The sequence below is a fragment of the Argiope bruennichi genome, chromosome X2 (assembly GCF_947563725.1).
Source record: "Argiope bruennichi chromosome X2, qqArgBrue1.1, whole genome shotgun sequence".
In the NCBI taxonomy this organism is placed as follows: Eukaryota; Metazoa; Arthropoda; class Arachnida; order Araneae; family Araneidae; genus Argiope; species Argiope bruennichi.
Window position 1 is genome coordinate 22,573,967 of NC_079163.1, and position 27,900 is coordinate 22,601,866.

At 32.0% G+C, this 27,900-nt stretch overlaps 1 protein-coding gene across 1 annotated transcript in view; it reads right to left on the minus strand.

Moving 5' to 3' along the window:
- The window catches only part of LOC129959942 (protein unc-13 homolog D-like), a 277,136-nt gene that overhangs the window by 29,360 nt on the left and 219,876 nt on the right, over positions 1–27,900 (minus strand). Inside the window, exons 21-26 of the mRNA XM_056072858.1 lie at positions 23,774–23,830; positions 21,789–21,878; positions 19,507–19,581; positions 12,674–12,778; positions 9,933–10,148; positions 5,492–5,560 (exon numbers count right to left, since the gene is read on the minus strand). Of these exons, the coding sequence (XP_055928833.1) occupies positions 5,492–5,560; positions 9,933–10,148; positions 12,674–12,778; positions 19,507–19,581; positions 21,789–21,878; positions 23,774–23,830 (612 nt within the window). The remainder of the gene's footprint in view (positions 1–5,491; positions 5,561–9,932; positions 10,149–12,673; positions 12,779–19,506; positions 19,582–21,788; positions 21,879–23,773; positions 23,831–27,900) is intronic.

Sequence of the window (27,900 nt, forward strand, 5' to 3'; positions counted from 1 at the left end):
AATAGTCTATGGATCCATTATACAGCATAAAAAACATCGTTTAAGAATTTTATATCTACCTATAATTTTGTTCTAATTTATTATCTCTATTCGTTAAATCATTCCCCCCCCCCCCAACTGAAGGTCTAAATAAAAGAATTTATTCTACTAATTGAATTGACAGAAAATCTTTGATAAATATTCTAAGAAATAATTTTTCAGTGTTAGGGAAACAGCAGAATCTTGGATTTTTTCGGGCATTTCTAGTGTAAGAGGTCATCTCTTAACATTCACCCTCAATTCATCGTCAATAGACACCCGATTCGATTCTGGGGATTGATACAAGTCTCATACAGATAGGTATAGTTTTATAAATTTCACGAGTAATTAATTCATTTTCATTTCTTTATATGTGAATATTGTTTGTCGTCTGAAATGCAGACTCATACTTTCACCAGAAATGATCATAAAATAGAAAAAGAAAATCGCCGAGAAGCTTAAGAGTATATAGATAATCAAGTTTTGCTCTAACTTCTTTCAGAACAGTCCGTCGGAGAGCAATCAAGTAAGTGGTCCGAAAATGCATCCCCCATTTCAAAAAATAAAAAGATGAGAGTTTTTCCATTTTTAAAAAAAATTCATTTGGGTTGATCGTTCGGCTGGTTTGGTATTTGTTTCGAACTGTTATGAAACAGTTCTCATTCTTATTTATTTGCTCCTTTGGAGCAATTTTCAAGTTTTCCGAGAAGGTTTACCTTGAAAATTCATTAATTAATTTCCCTTTTTTGTCCCTCCCTGTACTCTTCAATAAAGCTTTTTGCTCCTTTAAAGCAAATTTTACTTACGATAATAAATTATTTCATTTATCAGATTAGAGAAAATTCAGCTCACGACACTGAATTCTGATAACATTTTATTTTCTAGGAATACTGAAGCTTCAAAGGTATTCAGCTTTACGCAATTACTATTCAACAATGTTTTGATGTAAATAATAATATAATTTTATTTTCTTCAATTAACAAAAAAGATAAAAACGTGTATATTAATAAAATTATATTATTAATTAAATCAAACTATTTTATGACATCACCGTTAACTTTTTCAAATTTGAAACAACTGAATGATAAAAATCATTGTGTAAATTTATTAAAAGTTTTAAAAAAAAATCTAACACACACTTTTATTCGAGCATAAAAAAAAGGGGGGGGGGCAGGGAAAATGTAAATGCATGAAGAGCTGATAGAAATACTTTAAAATTACTTTTATTTAAAATTTGATTATCAATCAGATTTTTTTTATATTTTTATTTTTTAATGATACAGTTTAAGAATGTTCTGTTTTTATTATGTTCTCTGTAGCTTAATTTTCTTATCTTACTGTTTTCAGCGCCTCATATTTTTACATTGTTTTTGGCGTCCATTTCAATGATTATAAATTATTTGCTGCTTTTCAAGCGCGTTTGAAACATTATGTTATTTTTTGTTATTTTCTACTTTTAAATCTATAATATAATTTCATAATTCATTATTATAAAGGACATGGAATTTTGCAATCAATTTTTCTCAATTTCCCAACCAAGTGATATCAGTTGCATGGAATCAAGATTTTAATTAAAAATAATTGGTAATATGGTATTAATTGTTATAATTTCAAATTTATTACTTGATTGTGACTCTCGTATGGAATCAAAATTTTATAAAATTAATTGATTAATTACCAGTTAAGTTAAAAAATAATAAAGTGGAGTATCATCAGCGGGAATACAAAATTATGCAAACTTTTAGACCTCTGCCACTCCAGGAAGCGAGTGAAAAATCGATCACAAAATTGTTTCTTTATGAACGTGAAGCAAGTCAAACTATATAAAAGAGTGTGAAAATCTCTGATAAAGTGAAAGTCAAACTATTAAAAAGTGTGTGAAAATCTCTGAAAAAGTGTAATTCAACTTTAAAAAAGTGTGTGTGTAAATAAAGTGTTGTTAGCTATTCTGTGCTTGACCTCTGGAGTTTAGTTGATTTATTTAGCTAAAAACGTTTAATCCCCAAGTTTGAAAAATAAATATTTTGGAAAGCTGAAATAATTAAAGTTATTAAAATGAATTACTTATAAAGGACATTTTTAGATTTGTTTTTTTTAGAAAACTTTCCTGGATTCAAGGACCTACCAAAAAATCTAGGCCAGGATTCAGCAAACTATGGCTAGAGTAATATGTGCGATTCCGGAATATTATTCAAAATAAAAATAAAATAATCGTAATTTCATTTATAAAATTTAAATTTAACCCCTTCGAGACGAATGCCGCATATGTGCATTTGTGTTAGATTATCCTCAGAGCCGAAAGCCGCATATGTGCGTTTACGATAAATTCTCTTTTAGGCTGCACGTCTATCCCTGCAGCAGGCTTTTAGAAAGAAAGGATTTCTATTAGATGGTATGTAGGTCCCATACATTAGTATTGAAGTCGACAAAGTATCCTTGAAGTTAGATTGAAGTTGGCAAAATATCCATGAATCATCAGATTTTCGTAAATCTAAACAGAAACACTTGTTTGCTAATGTAAAGCGAAACACGTGTTCATTTTGAAGTAGTTGTTATAATTTCTCATTTGGGATAGGATGTTATTCTAGCAAGAGCTTTATTTATCTCAGTTTTGCAATCATGGCTACAAGACCCGTTATTTTTTCTGGGAGGGGGTGTGATTGCTATTTATTGCAAAATTTTCTATGCGAAGGGTATTCTTTACGAATTATTATGCACTATTTTACAAAATATAATGCTCACTAGACTTAGCTGGTGAAAATTCTTCAACCTGTATGGACAGTCGGTGTTTAGCTGCCTTCCGACGGCCTATGGCCTTTACAGATATGGTCTGACCCATTGTTGGACCAACCCCGCCTGTGCACGCGATCCGGAGCTTCCCGAAAATTGTCGGTAAATTGAACAGATATCAAAGAAAGCCTGAAAACTACAAGAGAGGGGAAAGAGGGGAAAGTGTGCCTTTCTTCAGACGTTCATTGGTCGTTGGAATGGGGCTTTTGTTTACTCCCATCCAGTATGTTCACTTCTTCCTGCGCGTATCCGTCCCGGAGAGGCTGAAGGATATACAAGGGGATTTTATGTGGCCTCGCAATATTTTCAGAATCTAAGGACAGTTCCAAGCATTCCTGTAACACGACAAGCAGAGTAGTTGAAAAATCAAGCTCTGTATTTAATAACTGCAGATATTATTTCAATACATTTTTAATATTGTAAGCTTATAAGGAGTCAGAACATTGTTAAGAAAAGAGTACTTGGCAGAAGCGGTTGGGCCTGAAAGTTTTTTCCATGTTTCTGACGATGTCTTCTGTATTTCGGAAATAAAACGGTGATTTCACACATCATACTTTGTTGTGGAAACAGTCAGAAGAAAACTTCGATTGAAATGATTTGGTTTTTGGATGATATTTATTCATCTATCTGCATATAAATAATCTAAGCAACTTAAATTGGATTGCATGCAATAATAAGATAGTTTTGAACGAATTGGGCAAAGAATATTCTTTGATGTAAAATGAGGCCTTTCTGCACTTGTAAGAAATTTTCTCTCCTTTTCGATTTTGCCCAATCTGAACTTTTGAGACAATGAAACATTTATCAATATTCAAGGACTAAAAGCCGTAAACATTGTATGTGGTAAAAGCGAAAATGATTGAGAAAAACCAAACTAAACTAAACTAAAAACCTCTTCGATCAGTCCGTAAAGTCGTCACATTAGTGACCTTTTTACAAGCTCTTTTGATTTACGTGGAGGACTAACTAACACTTTTCACATTTACCATATTATAAAGCATTCTCATAAGACGTTTCAAGGTGAAAGACAGTCTCTGAATTTTGTTTGGCACTGACATCGTTTGCTACATTTAATTTTTAATGTAATTATACAACTACAATACATTTTAGCTATGAGAAGCAGTGAAGATGCGTATTTTTCCAAATTTTAATTTTATAATACTTCTGGAAATATTCTTATCTTTTTGATTATCATGATTTTTCTTTCGTACAAAATAAAATTATGATTGACAGAAATGAGAGAACTTACTCTTAACGAGATAACACGAAAGTTCATCCGACCATCAATCATCAGGCAGGTTAAATCTGCTATAATTTATGGTGAAATATGTGGAGAATTATTCTATACATCTTGAATCTAAGCAAATTAAAAGGAAAAAGTAATAATTTTTTTGTTATAGCGTGAGATTTCACGAAATGAGGATCATTCAAACGTGGCTGAGAAGAGTATTTAATTTTATAAACGAAGTCGAATAAGGGTTAGTATACGGTATAGGCAGGTTTAATCTGCCATTATGTATGACATGAAATATGTGGAGAATTATTTTATACATCTTGAATCTAAGCAAATTAAGAAAGGCCGCGGTGACCTGGTGGTAAGGTTTCGGCTTCGGAACCGGAGGGGTTCAGGTTCAAGACCCGATTCCACCGAAGAACCGTCGTGTAAGGGGTTCTGTTGCACGTTAAATCCGTCCTGACCAAACGTTCTCCCACTGGTGTGGTGTGGAGAGGGGGTTGCCAGCTCAGGTGTCGTCCTCGTCATCTGACCGCCGTTCAAAATTACGAGGTCCGTCCCAAAATAGCCCTAGTGTTGCTTCAAACGGGACGTTAATATAACTAAACTAATCTAAGGAAATTAAAAGGAAAACGAAATCATTTTTTGAAATAGCGTGAGATTTCACGAAAAGAGGATCATACAAACTGGGTTGAGAAAATTATTTATTTTTATAAACGAAGTCGAAGGCTTAGTGTACGGTAAAATATTATTAACAAGACTGGAGATGCATTTAGCAGAAAAAAATGAAAATACTTTACGGACTCTTTTTGATGTTTGGAAAACGTAACCCATACGTGGTAATGATTAATATTCATGCTTGATATTTTTTAGTGTAGAAATCTACTATAGAAATAGGTGAAATATTACATGACGCATGCATACATCCTTCTCTCAATCAAAAAAACTTCACTGAATCAAATGGTTTACGGAATGCATCTGGTTTCCGTTTGCATCGCGATAATACCGCCTCATCTTTTTCAATATCTTTATCAATCATTTGGTTGAAACAGGAATGGAATATGAGTCTTATTCACCACACGACCAAAACCTTTGTGGTACTATCTCTTATTCTTTAGCTTAACATCAGACGTTCCCAAGCAGTTTATACGATCATCGATGATGGTTTTGAAGCGAGCGGAGCTGGTTTTGAAGATGTTCAAAAATAGTTCATGCATGTTTTTCAAAAATAGCAGACATGTTAAATGAAATGCAAAGCAGTTACTGGCAATTATTTTAAAAATTATCAAATAAAGATTTCCTTTAAAATATTTTGTAAAATCAGATTCATCATCGGTTATTTTGATAATTCATAAACATCTTTAAATTTCAACAGTATCATCTTGATAAAATCCGATCCTTTAGTCAAATTTTTAAAACTATAACAGAACTAATGCAATAAATTTTTACCTTATTTGGTTCTATGTGTATAGGACCCCAAACCAAATGAAACACCAAGCTTCGAATTCTAGGAGTCATCTGAAATAATATATATATATTTAAATATGTTAATGAGATAATGCATTATTTTTAAACTTAAGTTTTATGAGAAATTTAGAAATAATATTTGCTTAGAAATTTAATCGGTAATTAAGAATAAATCTACTGAAGATTCTTTTGTAAAAATATCTGCTATTTTCTGCAACAAAAATCAGCTCTACCGGCACAATTAAAATCTATGAAAGCAAATTCATTGTATGGAATATTATCTTAGTGCTATCATTGTAGATTTGTTAACTTTCTTTCGAAATGCTTAATATTTGGTACTATTAATCTTATGAAAAAAATAAAATGAAAGCCATAAAAATTTGTTACATTTTATTCTTTGATCTAATATACCATTAAAAATTCCTTTCATAATTAAAATGGATCGATTCGTTTTATTCACAAATATGTAATCGAAAAGAATCACAGAAAGAAAGTTAGCTTATTCATTTGTTTAAGGATCACAAGAAATTTCGTGAAATGTCATTCTAATAATTTAGAAAGGCATATCATTAATAAATACAAAAAAAAAAAAAAAAAAAAAAAAAGAAGAAGAAATAAAAATTTATCCTACTTTTTGCTAGCAAATCTAAACTTGGAATTTTAAAATGAGCGTTTTCACAAGATGACGATTAGAAAACTTTCAAATGGTAATAAAACTTTATGATACTAAATGGTATTGGTGAGTCGAAGTGAGCAGTGGACTGTACTTTTGCTTAAACTTCTTTATTTACACTATATACTCTTCTTTTGCGGTGAGTAGTTCATATAATACATGGCTGATTGCGGTTGGCTTTGTTAAGCCTTACAAACTGAAGTTGTTTACAGCTTCTTCGGGGCTGGGGAGCCGATGCGGGTCAACGTTCTAATGACCCCTGAAAGACTCGACCGGAAGGGCGTGTAAAGGGGTTGCCGTAATTTTAAGATTGCCAAGTTTGGCGTTAAGCGACATTCACGTGAACAGATATTAATATTGTTGCGAATCTGTGATGCGGCTTCTCAGCATAGTTGGTTCCATAGGAGGTTCCAGAGCTTGGCGACAAACTTGGCGACCATTTGGCAACTTGGCGACGAATTTGACGACTTTGGCGCCAAAATAGATTATACCCGAAACATCACGAATTTGCCCGATCCGTCCAGTAGGAACGGAGATACGCCTCGAACGTTCCTGATTGGTTGAGAGGCTTCTAGCCCCGCCTCCTGAGACCTATAAAAGGAGCAGCCTGCAGCTGCCGAGTAGTCGTGGACCAGTGGAGTCGAAGAGTAGTCGGAAGCGAGGTGAAGAATTGGCCTTCCAGAGATAAGCGGCGCAGCGACGGAGTGAAACTAGTGCTGAACTGAGCTGAGTGCTACTGTCTGCAGTAGAGTCTGTTGTATGCTGTTGTTGCTGCACGTCTCGGCTGAAGATAATCGTCTTCTGTGCTGCATATAGTTGTCGTCTTTGTGCTGTCCTGTGTGTCTTCGTGTAAATAAACGTCGTTGTTTTTATTTTCTACTGCCGCCTGGTGATTGAGCGTTCTTCCCACCATATAACTTCCACTATGCAAACGAACCCCCGGAAATTTCGTAACAATATATTTTAGTACATTATAATAGATTATGATTAAATATTTTATTAATTTAATTATATTATGATACTAATCATGATGTTTCTTAAGTATCATAAATTTAAGAGTATTTTCTGACTAGAATGAATTGATTACTATCTGTATACCAGTACATTTTCCCCCTGTTTGATCTCTTAACTAAGCGACCGCGAATCCCTAGATGCCACAGTAAACCTTGGACTTCCTTCTTTCCTGTGAATATTGTAATATTATGAAACAGTAATTTTATTAATTCCCAATTCTCTTAATGATTTTCTCTAAAGCAAAGGATTAATAATGCGTAGAAAATAATTTAGATCGAGTAAGATTCTGAATCAGATGAAAAACTTTCCTGTCCTTTGTTATGATTAAAATTCCTTTAAGAGATGGTTTTAGCTCATATTCGAAAATTTTCATCGCTGTTTAGAGTAAAATATTTATAAATATTTGCATTACGAACGGATCGCATTTCGTTGTAAAGAAAAGCAAGTTTCCTTTACCTAAGTAAAGGGTGTCCCAAAATTAACGCAAGATTTGAATTTGCCACCATTCGTGCAGTAAGGTGTTTTCAACCCTATTAAAAAAACCCATTTGACTGCTGATAATTTAGGGTTAGTAAAAGTGGAGCGTTACACGACTGAACAACGTGGTAACGCAAGACTTAAATAAAATGGAAAAAAAGCAAATTTTTTTCTCTTTAAATGGTTAGATTTTTATTGAATCGTGAAGCTCACTGGATAGGATTATGTATGGAATAAAACACATAGGGTAAATAGCCCTCACGGCTTTGCTGGCACTTACGGACTCATTTGTTCAAATTTCCCATGACCGTTTTGCAGAAATGTGGCTGAATTTCGTTGATGCAGCTTTGAATTTCCTCATGCAATGCGCTCGTGCTTGTGAGTTGTTGGCATAAACCATTTACTTCATATAACCCCATAAAAAGAAATCCAATGGTGTTAAATCACACGATCTAGTGGGCCAATTCCCAAATTTCGCCAAACTTTCATTATTTTTGAAATATCGTTCAACAATGAAAACGCGTTATTTCACCGTGTAACGCTTCATTTTTGCCAACCCTAAACTATAAGCTGTCAAATTATTTTTTTAATAGGATTACCAACACTTTACTGCTCGAATGATGGTAAATTCAAATCTTGCATTAATTTTGGGACACTCTTTATAGTCAGAAATTAACTCCGCCCCAGTAAAAGGCCATACGGAACGGATATGTGGTCACGCAAAGCGACTTCGCCCTATTGGGCAGCATAGGCACTGCTTGTAGGATCGAGGACGAGTTCCAACAGCAAAGAATAAAATTTCCGTGCAATATTTTTGGCTCACACCATTGCAAGTTTTGCAAAGAGCGGGTGATTATAGGCGAAATTCAAGATTGTTTCTGTTCTTGTTATTTGGACTTCGCACTTCCTTGTTTCCGAATAACAAACTTCGCTTTCGTATTTAACTGAGTTACTTATCTTTTTTCCTTTTTACTGACGATTAAAATGAAAAGAATGTAATGAATACGACAACAAAGAATTTGCCTTCAAATTCTGAAAACGAAATTGTAGAAAGCAATGATATAGTTTCCATCAGGTGCAACTTAAAACCCATGCTCTAAATCAATAATATATTTTTCAATAAAACTTTTGAAGGATTTGTTCTGTGTTTTTAGGTGTATTATACTTTAAAAAAATTAAATTGATCACAGTATTTATTCATATATTTCCTCTGCTTGGAATATAAAATTTCGAATAAAAAAACAACGTTTTTCTCTTTTTTAATAAAATCAATAATGAAAAAAATGTTATTGAATTAATATCCAAATTGCTATAAGCATTTATAAAGTTTATTATGTAATAGAATAGCTTTTTTTTTACTTTCATTTTTCGCATTTTATATTGTGCAGATAGATCTCATATTGTATCCACATTTGAAAAGATTGCTTCTTCTCATTTATTCAATACTAATATGTTTAGATTTTTAGTAAACATTTCCTTTTTAGAAATTATTAAAAACTGCGATCATCACTATTATTATTTATATTCAACCTGTATAAATATAATATTTTTTTTATCTTCCGAGAATATAAGAGATTATATAAAACTATATTTGTAATAAAATTACTATAAACAGAATTTTCTTTTAAATCTTGAAAAATATTAGAAACTATAACTTCTATCCTATTTGTGCAATGAAAAAGTGCAAACAACACCCATTCAGGTTCAAACCACCTGAATATTCCTATACCACAGTTTTCCATTTGAAACATGACATAATATTACATTTACAAATTCATTACAGTATAATTACATCACTGTAATAACAATTAAACAAAATGTATGCTTAATATTTGCACTCAGAATAGAAATTTATTTTAGAATTATTTCCTCAGTACAACAATAATGAAACAATATCGACTCAGTACAACAATAATGAAATATCAGTAGAGAATTGCTTAAAAGAGATCCCCCTTTGTTAATTATAAAAGAAAAGGACAATAATTAAATATTTTACATTGAGAGCTGTATGCTCTTTAGAATAAGAGCAAAAAGGATTCCATTTTCAAAACGCATTTTACAGTAAGAACAGATAATTCCTAAATATAGGGAAATAAGCCGAATACAATTTTACAGCTTTAACTATGTTTGTTAGTTTTCAAAAAAAGCAATAGTTCAGTAAAATACAACATTTTCTTTTGATTGATATGCATTTTTTTTCTTTTCTTTTTGCAATTTTCATCACGAACGCAGCATTATGAAAGCTTGAAATTTACTTACATGATGAACAATAGTTTTAACAAAAAACTGGAGCATCGTTTGGACATGGTTAGAAGCCTCGACTATTGGCAGACTCATCCGCTCTTTCCAAATATCAGCAGTAAATCCATTTCTCTCCAGTTGTAACTGGGCAGCAATTTTCGGGACTTTTAGATCATCCAATAAATATTTGAGCACACCTAGCATAATCTGCATATTATTTGTATACAGTATTGCCTAAAAAAGAATTAAGATTAAATAGAATTTTTTTCTCAACATTTCATGGTTATATGCAAAAGTATATTCCTGAATATGAAAATATTTAAGCTGAACTAGAACATGCTCCAAGTTGTTCGCATACAAAATAGCTTAAAAAAGAATTAAGATTAAAGAGAAATTTTTTCTCTCAGTATTAAATGATTATATGCAAAAGTATATTCCTTAACCCTTCTTTGCATGATTTTTTTTTGTGAAATAAATCAGGGTGATATAATTCATGCTCTAGATTAAAGGAAAAATGTTAAAAAATCCTACTATAAATAGTATAATATAAAAAGTAATTAAAAAACAGTATTATGGAAATATCCATCATCATGGAAATTTGCATGTTAAGCTCAGTACAATATATCTTTGTATCATTTTTATTCCTGATGATAATTAAAAATAATTATTATTCTTATTTAGACACAAATTAATTCCACATTTACTCCATGAGATTGCAGAATAATACTTTTTGCATTTAAGATATTTGTACCGGAGTGACCCACCTACATTTGGCCGATCTTCAATGTCCCTCTCTTCTAAATTTCTCTACAAAAATAATACAAAATAAAAGTATAGTAAAAAACATTTTCGTCATACATTAGAAGTGAAACAACTGTATAGTGATGTAAATTTCTGTCACATGGTTTTGGGAAAATTGTTTGGGATATTCGATATAAATTGCACAGAAAATAACAGAAACACACAAAAACACTTTTTTCCTCTCATTATCGCTTTTATTAACAAGAAAACTTAGATTAGTTATAAAAAATATTCAAGAAACCGCACGTTTCTTCTAACCACAACAGACAGCTGAATGCCAAGTTCAAACCCGCTATAATGATTGTGACATTTTTTTTTGACAGCTGCTTTCCTTATTAAGCAATAGTCGTGAAAAAAGTTGCCAGTAACAAACAATTTACAGTACACCCGTTTTGAGTACAATTTTTTGTTCACCAAATATTATTAGGGAAATTTCCATCATCATGCAAAGAAGGGTTAATATGAAAAATAATCGAGATCTGCAAGGGTGCAGTCTAAAATGCTGTGAATTCAGGTACGATAATTTGCATTTCTTTAGATCTGGAACAAGCCGGGAATTACGATGAAATATAGTTGTTATGAAATATTTCATTTGCTTTAATTAATTTATAAATTATCAACTTCCACATACGATAGTAAAGTATGCAACTTCAAAACTTGGTATTTATTTGTCATTTTTAAAAATTTAAATAGGAAATTATAGACATGGTTACGTTTTAATAGGCCTTATTACTAGCATTTTATTTCTTTCAGAAAGGAATTTACATAAAGAACAGAAAAGTCGTACTAGTGTATTTGTATTATGAGCCAATCTAGGATATTTAACTTGAAAAGCTAAGTATGTATCTAATATATAAAAATGAATGTTTGTTTGTTCGTATTTTATGTGCAGTCGTACTGTTCATTCGATTGCGATAAAACTTTGCTAACTTATTGCTTACACTTGCGCAAAAGTTATAGGCATAGTACAATTTTTATTTATGTCCAAAATAAAAAAAAAGAATAAATATTATTTTCATTTCTCGTTTACATCCAGTTTCAATGAATCTATTCTTTGTCGGCAAAATAAATAAATAAATAAATAAATATTGTTCTTTCTATCATTCCTAATTAAACAAGATAGCTATTTCAAATTTCACACGGTATTTCTAAAACTATTTCTTCTGCAGCAGTAACGCGTTAGGTACCAGCTAGTAAAATATAAATTGTTGGATAAATGAAATATGAATTTTGAGGTTTAGTGGGACGTTACTGTAAAAATTGGTCAAAAGCAAAAATTTAAAGGTGAAAAAAAAGCAAAAAAAAAAAAGCAAAAAAAAAAAAAGAAAAAGATTAGAAGAAATACTCATCAGTTATAGATTTATCTTTGTTCCTCTCTTCAAAGAACCATTATTTTCATTATATCGTATTTTATAGTCATAATATTTTACAGTTATTAATAACAACACTCTTGTTCCTTGAAAACTAATTAATTGGATTGATGTGGTTGGATTGTCAGTAGTATGTGGATGATGTGAAAATAATTTAAAACCTTTTCGACTACAGTTACAGCTTTGCATCAGCGAAAAGTAATTCTTATGACTATTTTCCTACAAAGTTAATGATGAAGAATGCTGTTTATGATATTAGAATGCTATATTTGCAATAATTCTACAAAAGAATAATTTCGACATCCAAAAAAAATGTGTACTGAATAAAATTAATATTTAGTATAATGTTTATACATTTCAGCATAAATCTGTATTTTAAAATTATACATTTATCTCTAATTTACATATCAAGTAAAATAAAGTTTTAAGGCAGGCGCCAGATCTATTATTTGATATTTATATTTTTCTGTTGTTAAAACGAAATCTTTTCATTATCTGTCTGTTTTTTTCTACAAAAATTTCTACCTTAATAATGCATAATTCTTACTGAATGAATATTTTAATAAATGCAAATTTAAAATTGCTTACCTTTCTGGTTGGCAAAATATGACCATTTGCATCGAAATTATTTCGGTCGCTTAGGAGATATTTCCACAGTAAATTACAATATAATACCACACCGCTGGATATTGCCTGAAATAAGTCAATTATCACAAAAATATCAGAAATAGTTAAATTCTTATCAAAATATAAGAAATAGTTAAATTCTTATCAAAATATAAGAAATAGTTAAATTCTTATCAAAATATAAGAAATAGTTAAATATACCATTTACAAATAGTTAAAGATCATTAAATAAAGAGTATTAGTATTAAATAAAGAGTAAAACTCTTTATTAGTATGAATTAAATTACTATCGAATAAAATCTTAAATAATAATAGCGATTAAAGTACGAGTAAATAATGCTGTTTTTGTATTAATATATATGCGATATTTCCTTTGAGAAAAAAAAAAACTTTTCTATATAATTAATGAATTTAATTGGAACGAAGGAAAATTTCGATGGGTAAAAAAATCTTCAAAATTACACTCATATCCAAAATTAAGGTCACAAACATAAAATCTGAGAAAAATGAAAAACTATTCACTGTGTTGCCACGAAATTTGGCACAAAGGTACACTACAATGGAAGAAAGAACATAGACTCATAACAACATGGAAAAGAGTTTAATTGGGAATTAAGAAGCAGGGTATATCAAAAAGTGTTACATTCAGAATCAGAGATAAAGCATTTATCTCGGGAAAAGCCTGTCTAATATGGAGTGTAACCACCGTGCACTGCTATACAGGCTTCACAACGAGCATTCATACTGTTTATGAGGGTGTCCATAAATGCTTGGGGCAACAAAGCCCATTCTTCCAAAAGCGCGACTTTTAACTCTTGGAGGATATTAAGAGGGGGGTTACGCTGTGGAATGGCTCATCCGAGACCATCCCAAACATGTTCAATAGGATTGTGATCCGGAGACCTCGAGAGCCAGTCCATAAATCGAATATCCTCTTCCTCAGGAAAATCATCAACGATCTGGGCTCTGTGTGGACGCGCGTTATCGTCCATAAATATGAAGTCTCGGCCAAACGCACCCCAGTACAACCTCACATAGACTTCAAGGAACTCATCTCTATAGAGATGTGCATTGATAGTACCCACATCGAAGACGTGTAGTGGTGCACTACTGCTCAACATTATGCCACCCCAGACAAGGATTCCTCTGCCATCAAATCTGTCGATTTCTTTTACGTAGGAGGGATGATAGCGAGCTCCTCGCTCTCTCCAGATGAAACTTCGACGAGTGTCACGCTGTGTGGTAAATTTCGACTCATCACTGAAAAGAACACGTCCCCCATTCTTGCTGTGCCCAAGACTTCTGTGTTAGGCACCACAAGAACCGGGCTTTTCTGTTGGATGCAGTCAAAGGAACGCACTCAACTGGTCGCCGGGCATAAAGGGCCCTCTCTGTTAGACGCCTGTATACTGTTTGTCTGGGAATTCTTATTCCAGACGCAGCAGCAAGGTCAAGAGCAAGTTGAGGAGCCGTTGTCAGCCAATGCCGTCGTGCGCTTAATGCCAAATAGCGATCCTGTGCAGGCTTCTTTGTTCTGTGACGGCCTTGGCCGGTCTTCCTGGTTACAGTACCACTTGTTTGGAATTGATTCCACAACCTGGATACCACTTTCAGCGCCACTTATAATCAGCGAGCCACCTCCGCTTGACACCAACGGCTCTCCATCTCAATGAATCGTCTAAACGATTATGAGAACTCATTCTCACTGGAAAATGTTAAATGTTTTGTTTTAATTCAATATTCACAAAATTGCAGACAAAAATCCCAGATGCCTAAACGGTCTAATTTCAGTAGTTCCTCAAAAACTAATGCTAAACAACATTTTTTCCCACGACAAAGGTTAATATCGTGTTGCCGGTCCTTCACAATATATAAAATATAATTTGTTTGAATTTTACTGGTAGCCATTTAGAATTACTTTGAAATACATTTTTGTGACCTTAATTTTGGACATCAGTGTATTTAATGGAAAATGAGCAAGGGATTAACAGACATTTATTTGTGTATTTTGAAAAATGTATCGACATAATTTTTTTTCAAAAAATGTTGGGAACGAAAGATCAATATTTAGATTGCCGAATTCTCAAGTTATTACGAATTCAACTTTCATCTTTTCCTTAAATTTAAGTTACTGAAAACTTTGAATAAATTAATCATTTATGGGTGAATAAAACCAATTAATAGTATTACAGTTTATAATAAATTGACTATTAAAAATTTTATACGAAACTTTAATATTTGGAAGTAAATATCTAGAGAAAAAGCAAAAAATATTAAAAAATTCCGTGCTGAAGCAAAAGACACAATTAAAAGATTTCCTTTTGTATACCAATATTTTGGCAGTGTAATTCAACTACAATAAACAAAATATGCAATCAGAAATACTTAAACGAATTTTTGTTTTATCTTTACAGTTATACAAATAGCTTGAAAGTTGCGTAATAACATTTTCAAAAATGTGTTTGCTTATTTAATCGTTTCATCCAGAACACACAAAAATGCATCCTGATTTACAAAACAAGAAAAATAGTGTAAGGAAACCTTGAAATTTCGAATTCATATAACGTACTTGCTACTTTGTATAAATAACCTACTTATTAACATACATATATAGAATATATAGTAATATAGTCAGAAATAACCTAATGTGCCGTGAACTTGCTATTCGAAAAGGACTTTCAAACATCTTCAGCAAAGTAAATGCTGAAGATGTTTGAATAGATAGGAAGGTTTTAGATATGGCATACAACAAATTAAATCATTCTAAAATACACATATATTTCTGTATTATATTTTTTTGTACAGATTACAAATACAATATGCTCCAAAATATACAGTGCTGAAACCTGCGCATCTCGAACACGTGGTTTCGTTTGTCGACGATGCATAGCTCCAGCTACACGTGTTCGCAGTAGTGAAAAGGAAGTTGTATTGTGTAGTTGTTGTTGGAAATGGGTTTCTCGACGGAGGAAAAAGTATTTATAGTTGAGCATTATTTCCGCTCATACGGACCCTCGGGGGCACCTCGAAATGAGGATGAGATGCTTCCGGCATGGTGGCTGGATCTCGCCACCCTGGAGGGCACACAAATAGGTGGGGGATCTGAATCCTCCCATCGATAACAGGACGCACTTCCTTCGGGGAGAGTTGTACCGTGGCCGGTGATGGCCATTAGGACTCAACCATAGTTCCTGCCAGTGTTGCTGTTGCGGCGGTACGGTCATTCAGTTTTTATGGTTTAAACCCGTGTGCCTTCTTGGCGGGTCGGAGAGTGTGATGGCTGACTTTCCGCTCATACAGAAGTGGCCATGAAGGTGGACCAAATTTGAAATAAAATGGCACAACAATTCCAAGAGAAGTTTAATAAGATGGTTTAATAAGTGAGCGAGCCATTTCTTCAGGATTTGAGAAGGTTCTGTCGTGCAAGGAACATTCAGATGAATAAACAGTGGTATCAACAGGATGGGACCACCAGCCATACCACTCGAAAATCTCTAGCCATACTGCAGGAAAACTTTCCGGAACGAATCATTTCAAGTGGTACTGACTTGCCATACCCGTCCCATTCCTCGATCTTATACCACCAGATGCCTACTTGTGGGGAATGTTAAAGAAGAGCGTGTTCAACTATGAAGATCCACCAAGGAGTGTGCCTGCATTACGTGAAAAAAATCATCTGCAGCAACCTTTGTTTCAGGATATGTCTGAGAATCTGCGTGAATGATATGAACACTGTCTACAGCTAGGCGGTGCACGCTTTGAACACTTACATTACGCATACCGTGGTAAATCTACACGCTAATAGTCTGTATGTTAATTTCTTTTGAGGAAAAATAAACTCACAGATGACAATAATGTAATTTTGTTCATCCTTTCATTTCAGTACTATATATTTTGGCTCATACTTAGTTGGTACAAATAATTCAAGTAAAGTAATCTGGTTTAGTGTTAAAAAATACGTAGTTGTATCAAAAGGTTCAGGGATTAGAAGCGTACGCACAAAAAAAAGTTTATTAGCTAATCTGGTATCGTTTCCTTAGATGAGCAAATGCCTATTATTAATATCTTTTAGCTATTCAAGTTCGCTACAAAAAAGTTGATTCAGTGGTAGAAAGAGTTTCTTTGGTATAGAGAAAACATTCAAAATTTATAGATACTTCCACCAATTAGAAACTATAACAAACAGAAGGATAGTCTTTTATTGGCGATACAGAGAAACAAGTAGTAAACCTCTAGCCGTCGGAAATGTAACTTCGTCAAGATGTTTCGACATTGTTTTATATGTTAATTGTGTTGTATCTAATTGTTTGTGACTGTACGTCATCAGATCTTAAACATAATTTTTTGAGTTAGCCGAGTGTCTGTCATTCTTAAATTACTCAGTCACAAAACTAATTAGCTAATAATAGTTACAATCTTAGAATTGTATATAATGACAAATTCAGTGTATGCCCAAACAGTGGAACAAGCGTTTATTGCCTTAAATAATGCACATAGACGTATACTTCCAATTACAAACTCCCATTAAACAAGTTAGGTAATTACACAAACACACTTTGGCTTTTGTGTGAGATTGATAACAATTTTTTTATGACATCTATATTTTACTTATTGATATATTTTACACTACAAAGGGCAAATAAATATTTAATTTTTTAAATTTTTTTATTATTTGCTATTCAAAACCAAAAGTATTTTATATAATTGCCCATTTTATTTAATGAAACTCCGCAATTAGAAGAATATGCCTAGGAGCAATATTTTGGAAAATAAACGCTTGCTCCTATTTTTGAGCTCTCCATATAAATGAAGCAAACATAAGAATACATTAAAATGCCAAAGTAATTTTCTCTATATCTGGGATATGAACGCACTCTATGAAATTCAGGTACAAAGAACATTGTTATTTTCACTCAAATGTTTCATTATAAAGTTTATTTTTGTCGTTGCATCAGTTTTGGCAGTGAAAGTTTTGTTTCAAATCAATTGATAAGTGACTGAAAAATCGATTGTAGATAGTATTTGTAAGTCATGGGGAGCTATGGATGAAACGACGCAGATCGATTGTTTCACCACATATACTCAATACAAATTTCTTGATTGCGAATATCTTTAAATATGATAGGAATGCACTATGTCTGGTACAAAACTAGATGAGAATTGCATTTAGTATGGTTTGCTTTTTTTGCCAGCATATGAAAAGAAAGCATAAGTCACTGAACAATTTAATTGTTATTGCTATTTACTGAGGAACACTGCAGCCAATTCTCTGTATAGTAGCTATTTAAATTTAAACATTAGTTTTTACAAAACTGTGACCTTGCGCAAACATGTATCCGTATCAGCAAGCAATCTTGACTACTGGAAAAAGGCCACAAAGTGAATGCATGAGTGAGGATAGATAACCGCCTGCTATTCACATCGTATCTCATCAACAGTGTCAAAAGCTGCGAATTTTCTACTACATATTCATTTCTGAGAAAAGAAGAAAGTCTACAGGAGCTAAATCAGGTGATGTTGAAATTCCAATTTTTTTTTGCCGCAGGTTTCATTAATTTAGAAAATTATTTTCCTTGGAACTTTGCAGAGCTGTACAATAAAATTTTTTCTCTGTTGATGATCTAGACCCGAGGGAAGAATTCATGATGAATAATTTGCACGAATGTCGTAAACACTATTAGCATGAATTTTGCACTTGTTTTATTTGAATCATCGAATAACAGTGGGATATTTTATCGAATACTGAGGACATTAAAATCTTGTTTTACAATTTCACAACGAATACTAAGTGCGATCTCGATGCGACTCATCAACGAAGCATCGTTAATATCTCTGTGACCTATTTACTGAAGACAATGCAAATTTTAACCTGTAGACTACCATTTACATTTACTTTGAAAACCTTTTTTGAATTTGAGCAATATTTCAACAGAACTGTGTTAGATAGGCTCTGTTGAAGTTGATCATACTTGATAATAATCCTATTTTGAAGCAAAAAAATTTTGATGGATGGGACATATGTGTAGTACAATTAGCTGGGATCATTAGGTTCAACTGGTATTTTAGGTAGGAGAAAAATAACAATAAATATCTTACAAACATTTATTTTTTGGGATTGTTTACACATAATGCTTATAAGTTGATATTATTTATGGGAAGGTTCCAATCAGAGTTTGATGAGTGGAATTTGGCATATGATTAATAAAGTTCTTTTTCTTTTTTCCATAACTTCTACTAAACTCTGAACCAGTAGGACAGTAATCAATGAATTTTAGAATTAGTAAAATCCCATTGATATTCTGTTTCATTAAATATATGCATCCCGTTAGTAGTTCAAAGGTTAAGATTGCGCACATTTCAATTTTGTTCCATCATTATCAGTCCATCTGCCTATCTATGATTTATATAATCACAGGTATCGAAACAAGAGTTTAATAAAAAAACACTGATGTTCCATCGAGTATTTTCTTATCAAGATTTAAGTTGCAATTGCAGCACTAACAGCCCTGTCACTATCACTGTATAGCTAGTCCCGGAACTTTTTGATATATCTCAATAATAAGCTGTTTGATATATCTGTATAATAAGCTTGATATAAGCTGTTGCTTATACAAGAATTTTATAATTTAAGAATTAATTAATTCATCGTTATCATACTTTAAAATCCATCTATTTTAGAAAAATGTCATCTTAGTAGATGAAAATAATTTCTCTGGAACTTTTTCTGAATTTAAATATTTCGAAACAAATATTTTATTATTATTATAAATAGTTACCTTTTTTTTTTATCTTACCTCAATTATGTCCCTGATGTAGATTATAGTGGTCATTTCAACTGGCAACTCCAAAGCTTTCCACACCATTAGCAGCTAAAATTATAAAATGTATAAATGATATTTTACACATTCCAATATGCATCTATGTATTGATAAATAATTTAAGAAATGGAATTTGCAAGCATAATATGGTTCAGAGAAACTGCAACAGCTACTAAGAAATAATTTGTGCAAGCTAATATATGCAGAAAATTCAATTTTTCTGCGTTTGTAGAATTAGTCCTACTTCTTATCACTTCAATTCAAAGTCGTCAATCATTTAAATTCATTCAAAATCTAATTGCTACATATCTAATTACCTGACGTAGATTGGCCATAGAATTGTAGATTCAGTAATTTTTTGTAGTTTCCCTTTCCAAATATATGGAAATTCTAGCTTTATATGTATAAAAGCCTAAACGGCAGTCTCTGCAAACTCCGGAGAAAAATGACGCCTTAAGTCAGTGCAAGATATTATTGATTGGCCTGAACACCTTCCTCTATTGTTAAACGCATCTTTTTCGAACACATATTATACAGCAAAGATGATTATTTTGATTACTTTACTGATTATATTACATTTTAATGTCTCTTTTATAATGAATGATTAGAATTAACAAAATTATAAGTTAAAAGGACCCAGAATCACTTTGTCCTGTCTTAAGTGGTAACTCGATTGTGAATTCTTAGATTTAATTTTTGATTATTGTCTGCGAAATAATATTACATACAATTGAAATTATTCTCTGTAGTTGTTTTTTTGAAGGTGTGAGTAATGATACATATTTCATAGATATAATCTATGATGATTCAAAATTGGTAAACATGGAAGTTTAGAGAGTAAGGCGATTTCTCAGATATCATAATACCGTGATTCAAGCTGGAAGAGAAAGACTTTTATTGTATGCTCTTTATAAAACTTGGAGCACTAACCTTAATTCATTTGTTTCAGAAATCTTAGATGTAATAATATGACCAATAAATTACTTTGTTATGCTGGTTCGAATTTTTAATAATAAAAGAATGGATTAATATAAAGGCATATAGCACTTGAAAAGTGAGTTTTTACTCACTTTCATTTAATTTGGCTAATGTTTGTAAAGGTAGAATTTGGCAACCAATATTTCACTCACTTCTTAATATGATTGAATTTTGAAATTTTATACTCTTGTGAGGTCGGAGTGACAATAGATTATTTTAATATTTTCACAAATTAATTATCAGATCATTGATTTATATTCTATTCTTTCAGTATTCGGAGATTATCATTTTTTGATGATTTTAACTCACCTCACTAAAGTGTGAGACGCGGAAGGAATTCTTCGTCATTCTTTGACCTCGATTTCCTCTCCATTAAATAATTTTTCGTACATTTCCCCCCCCCCCACATGAACGTGATTGTCGTGTCATTTCTGACTGCACTATTTGATTTTAACTCAAAATTACGTATTTTTGTTTATATGTCTAATTGAAAAAAGCCTCCAGGATTGGTACGAAGAACATTTTTTTTATTATTATTTAATCTCCTTAAATATCACTGAGATTATCTACCTTTGTCAATCTCAAAATATTATTAAAAAAATGAATAACAAATGAAAAAAGATATGTTTTAACATAAAAAGTTGCTATTATTTTCTAAAAAAGTGAATTACCAACTTTTAAGAAGAGAAATCTTCCATTTGTTCATAATAATTTGATATTTTGGCCCTTACACTAAGAAACATTGCTCTAAAGTATTTTTTTTTTTATGAATTAGTATCTTTTTTCCGATAATATTATGAAATATCCGCAGCTTCTATGTATCATAAGTCCGCGAATAATCAGAGTTCACCTTATTGCTAAATGTAAACAGAATTCACCTTATGGTTAAATGTTCGCATGCGCAAAAGCGCAGAGGATTTCCGAATTAGAGAATGAACAATATTTACATTTAGAATCGAAATGAGTAGCGCTACCTCGTAATGTATTTGAGAAAAAGTTACATCATTATTTCATAATATTCATAATGATGAATTATAAATTCGAGACCAAGCAGTAGAAATAATTCAATAAAAAAATTTAAATAATGGAAATATGAAAATATTCACAAAGTAAAGAAAAAAAAGTTTATTAATTTTAACATGAAATCGATAAAAAATGCATAAAACTATCTGAAAACACGGCAATTGTATGATTTGAAATCAACAAAAATAGCAGCTCATATTGTGCTATTTCTGTATTTGTACTACTTTAATTTTAATTTTCAATTTTTGTTCACTTACTTGCTTAAAATAGTCCTTTACATCATTAACAGAGTAAGTGGTTTCAGGTACATTGAATAGAAATAATGGATCAACACGCCTCCTTTGGAACTGTAAAATAATAGAATTGAATAAATTGGCTTTAAGTTATTCTGTTTTCTTAAAAAATTAGCATTTCACAAACGGGAACTGCATTGATCTACTAAAAGAATAATTATATTGCTATTTATATGATCTATTTGTATTGAAACTTTATGTATATAGAAATCTTGTTTGATTGCTTAGATATCTGAAAATTCTTATAAAAGAAACAAAAAGCAGAAATCTTCTTTTACTGAATTCAGAATTTTTGAGATTTCGGATAAAGAATGAGTGTTGATTTTTGTAATTGCCCTTCGAATTTCAATTATATTTCTTTACCGTAACTAATATTGCGGTGGCCTAGTAGCAGAATTTCCGTTTCACATGATTTCGAGTTTTTTTATGCATGTACCCCCGGGGGGAGGCACATGCATAGAATGAGGATGAGATGCTTCTGGCATGGTGGTTCAATATCGCCACTCTGGAGAGTACACGAAAAGGTGGGGCTCTGGCTCCTCCCTTCAATGACGGGACGTACTTCCTTACGGAAGAGTTGTATTGTGGCCGGTGATGATCCTTAGGACTCAACCACAGTTCCCGCCAGTGTTGCTGGTGCGGCGGTTCGGTCATTCAGTATTGATTATTCGTGTACCTTCGGGCAGGTCGGAGAGTCAGTGATATAACTTTGCTATGCATGCGAACGGAGGGTGGGGCATATTAATACCTCCATCTGAAATGAGGATTAGATTTGTGCATCGTATTAAAGAATTTTTGAGAGTTAAATTAATTTTTAGATTAGGTAAAGATTTTCGTGTAGATTTTTTCCATTCGTAAATTTTAGAAACTTTTCTATATTAATTAATTTTTTATTACATACAAGAACCTGAATGATAAATACCATAAAACATTGAAACAGGAATTGTTTTCAGATTTCGTAAATCGATAAATTCAAAAATTTTAACAACTTTTTAATAAGAAACATAATTATAGTTCTTATGTATAGTTAATTTTTCTTATAATTATTAGTTATTTAAAATTCAAATTTTAACTCTGATTAAAACAAGTATATGAACAGTTATTTTATGGGTAAAAATACTTAACATAGTAATCAAAATGTAATCTAATTTTTTTGAAATTATTAATCTAAAAAATGGGAGAAAATGAATACAAGCTCTTATCCTGACATTCTAGTCGACAGGCTAGTACGTTACAGCCCATGCTGTTTCATCGCCGAACTATAACAGTAACTTACTAGTAGATGAAATATTACAAAAGCTTAAAGGCTATTTCTTTGAAATTGTCCGTTAATTGTTTTTTCATTTATTATTGGATGTACCCCTTTAAATTACTATTATACAAAGTCTCAATCCTAAATACATTTCTCATGTCGTGCCTTATCCTTGTAACTGGATATTTTTGTTCTGGTTTCAAAACGGGACATGTCTAAAGGTAACAAATGAAATGAAATTACTGTACCTAGGACTGGCCAACGAAATCTAATTAGTTTGTTAGCTAAGTTACAGAAATATGTGGCATTTGAGGAAAAAAATCTGCAGATATTGAGAATGATACAAATTTGCAAATACTGTGAAGCAGTATTTGGAAATTTCATCTGAGGACGATGAAAAGCTGACATTTATTTGCTGCAATTTTTTGTAAAGGCGTATCAACAAAGGCATTCGGTGATTGAAGCTACAGCTAGCAAATCATTCAAACAGTTAGAAGAAATATTATCTTGATCAAAATTATTTAATAGAAAACTTCTAGATTAATATTTGAAAAAAGGGGTTAAAAGAATTGTGAGAATTTTTGAAAGAATATGAAATTTTTTAAATTTTTTAAAAGTTTTTATCATATAACCGTTATTTTTGCTGATATATTTTTCCTTTAATAAAATCGAAAAAAAATATTAGGCATTTAATTACCTGTTGTAGGTCGTCAGTTAAATCAAGTACTAGTCCAAGTGGTTGTATATACAAATCCTGAAAGTAAAATATTCATTTAATTACAGGAAACATTTTATAAAAAATAAGCAGATTTCAAGATATTTATTAAATTTGGAATAGGTGTTTATTATCATGGTTGTCATGATTATCATTATATTAAAAGTTTATAGAGTTTATGTAACTACGCCAATTTAGGCTCATACAAGATTTATTTCATTAATATTTTTGTATTGTAATTAATTCCATTAATCGCTTCGTAAACTGATGCATTCTGGGGTACTGCTCTAAAGAAAAAAATAAATTGTCGGCTCTTGAGGAAAATTCAAAGGAGAATACTGCTACGAGTTATTTCTGGGTATCGAACGATATCTTACGAAGCTGTATTTTCTATCTCCGGCTTTCCACCTATTGACATCTTTATAAACCATATTAATGAATTCAAGAACGCAACGAAGAACCTGGCCCATAAGAGTCTAGATGATTTCCTTCAAATTTCTGAACTTCCCCATCCTGCTGAAAGATTTCCTCTTAATGTAATTAGTTATCATAATAATATTGAAGACAACTTTCCCGTTGTCTGTTTTACAGATGGTAGTAAAATTAACAATAAGGTTGGGCTTGCATTTGTTGTTTCCCAAGATTACATAGAAATTGAAACTCATCAATTCAGAATAAGAGATGAATGCAGTGTTTTTCAGGCTGAATTGCTTTGCATAGCCCAAGCAGTTTCTTGGATTTGTGACAATGAAAACCTTTCATCAAAGTTCTTAATTTGCAGCGACTCCCTTTCATCTTTACATGCCTTAAATAATATCGATTCCCTAAACCAAATAATTGTTAAAACACAATCCAACCTGAGTTTTCTTCAAGGCAGAGGTGTGCAAGTTTCCTTTTCTTTTGTTAGAGGTCATACAGGAATCTATGGCAATGAACGCGCCGACTGGCTTGCCAAAGAAGCGACAAAACTTGTTCATTCCATTCCTATGAGCATTCCGAAATCTTATTTAAAGAATGTCTTTAAAGATAAAGTTATATCTGAATGGAATACTTTATATCAAGCATCGACAAATGCACAGCTCACTAAGGAATTTATTCCATCCATACAGAGACGCCTAAAAGCTCACTACTTTGAGTCAAATTTTAAACTTATCCAGTTTCTGACTGGGCATGGAAACTTTAAAGCATATTTAAAACGATTCAATTTGTCGCCGACTGATAGGTGTTCGTGCTACAGTGGTGCAGTCCAGGATGTCAAGCATTTGATATTTGAATGCACCAAGTTTATTCCGGAAAGACGTAAACTGAGAAACTGCCTTCGAAAGAACAATATAGCTTGGCCTCCTCATTTATCTGCCTTTGTACAGTGTAAAGCATCCTTCATTTCCTTTTGTACATATATTAATAGTATTTTTCCCCGTATGATTTAAACTTTACTTCAGTGTGTTTGCCTACTTATATTTGCATATATACTTTTGTATTTGTATTTTGAATATTTTAATTGATCATGCTTCTTCAATTGTTTTATAGCATTTACTGTATGTTTCTATTACTATGTGAGCAATTTTGTTTCATTTTTGTTTTTGTATCTACTTGTTTTCCCCTATTTTTCTTTCTTCTTTTTTTGCATTTGTGCCTGCGACCTTATATTTGAAATTTATTTTTCTCTCAATTGCGTATTGACTTACATCTGTAAGCCTTGTGGTATACTTGTTGGCACACAAGGAGTTTATTCATAGAGAACAAAAAAAAAAAAAAAAAAAAAAAAAAAACTGATGCATTAATATTTACTGAAAAATCTAAAGTTTTTCATTGCACATTTATAAGACCTAAAATAGCTTATTTGCTTTGATTTTGAGCAGAAAAAAGACAATAATTCATAAATCACCTTTGTATGAACTCACTATTCATTTCAACTGATTCTTACCCTTCTGATATTGCTCTTGATAGAATCCAGATAACAGTATAGATTTCATCTGTAATGGTTAACAATATTCTTATTCTTCCGTCTACTCTCATAGAAAAAAAAGATAATGGGAAAAAAGTATCATGAAATATTGCACCGACTATGGTGCCGTAGCATCGAGTGATACTTTGATATAAGTTTGGTATTTATTTTAGCTTCAAATTCTCTTACGTTACTAACGAAACAAAAAACAAATACGTCCATGGGTGTACGTTAAAAAAAGTTTTAAAAAATCATCATAAAATAACGATGCTTTATTCTACACAAAAATGAGAATAAATAGCAGCAAAACATAGTTGAAGCATATAACAACACTTGCAGCACACAACAGCACATAATCAGCAGACTGCTAATAAAGAATTGCAACTGCACAAAGCGCTAGAGGGAGCACAAAGTACTTCAGCTACTGTCTCTCTACTCGACTATTCGACAACTGACTCTCTCGACTCGACTTGATTACTGACTCACTTCAGCTATGACTATTGACTTTCTATAGATTCCGTGCAGGGCAAAGATTATTCTAGAATAAGCGCTTGCATTTGAGTCCGGATGGAGATACCGCCAAGTTTTTAAAATATTCTGGTTCCTTTATTTTTGTCGCCAAATTTTCATCAAGGCCAAAGGTCTCAGTATTGACTTAGCATTCATTTCTGTGTCTGTAAAATTATCTTCCTTGCCAGGAGAATTACAATGCAGAAAAACAATACAACAAATTCGCTACAATATTTACAGTTTAATATCTTTAATCTTATCTTTCCTACCTGTTATCTGAAATCTTTTAAGAAAGGGATTATTATTATTTATTTATTTTTGCTACATAACTTATTTCTTCAGACAGATGGGACCGTAAAAAGGTCTTTGGAGATGAATGAAATCAGAATATAGTGATCTTCCGGCGCATTAAAAACACATAATTCTTTTAAATAAATATAAAGGAAAAACGAAGTTTTCAAATAAATATAAAGAAAAAATTTTTTTTTTTAAATTGCAGTTTTTTAATTGAAAATTTGCTGTCTGAAAACCTAATTTTCAGAAAATACACATGTATATATCGTTTAGTGTTGCCGTTGTTTGAAAGTTTTACCTATTTGCACTTATACCATATTTTTATTCTGTAATTCCATTAGCGAAACCAGGCTTGATTTATTTAACCCTTTCTATCTGACTTTTGCATGATTAAAATTTTAAATTTTATGTATTAATGGTTCTTTCTACTATAACCCATATAAAAGTAGGAACATATATGTCCATTAGGCCGAAAGGGCTCAAATCGTTTCTGGGAGAAGTGAAAATTGAAAGGAAATTAATGAACAAGACATTTTAGTGTAGACTAATTTATTGTTTTTACTGTTAGTTAGATTATGATAAAATTGTTGTTTCACATAAATGCGGCATAGAAAACTATTTAAATAGAAGTATGGTAAAAAAAATATTTCTGAGTTTTGATTAAAAACGAAGCAGCTTTAATTAGAAATTGCTTTTTGATTTATAGAAGGTGTCACAAAAAAAGTGGAACAAGTATTGCACCTAAATATATACTTTCAGTTTCGAAGTCACTTTAAACAAGGTGTAAAACTGTATGAATACACATAAGTTTCTGTTTAAGATGATAACAATATATATATATATATATATATTGTTACAAATCTGTAATTTTGCTACCCGGTACGAATAGTGTCATCCTGGGAAAAACCGTTAAAACCCTTTGTAAGATCTGTCCTGTGCGTCAATGACCTGTGAGCTTGGCGGCCATTTGGCGAGTTTGGCGACTAAATGGAAAATACCGGAAAGTTCGAGAACTTTCACGATCCATCTAGTAAGACCCGAGGTACAGCCAGGTACGCCCTGATTGGTCTGGAAGACTCTAGCCCCGCCTCCCGGAACTATAAAAGACGAGCACTCACAAGTCGTGTGTATCGGAAGAAGTCGTGTGGATAGTGGAAGGAGTGTGTGTATCGTCAGAAATGGTGTGTGCGAGTGGTCGGAGTCGCCGACACGTATAGAAACTGGAGGGTTAGACAGCAAGGAAGCTGCTGAACTAGCAATTAAATGTGCTGCGCTATTACAATTGATTAGCGGTATTTGTTGTAGAAGAAAATTTTTGTAACAATATATATATATATATATATAATAAAAAAATTAT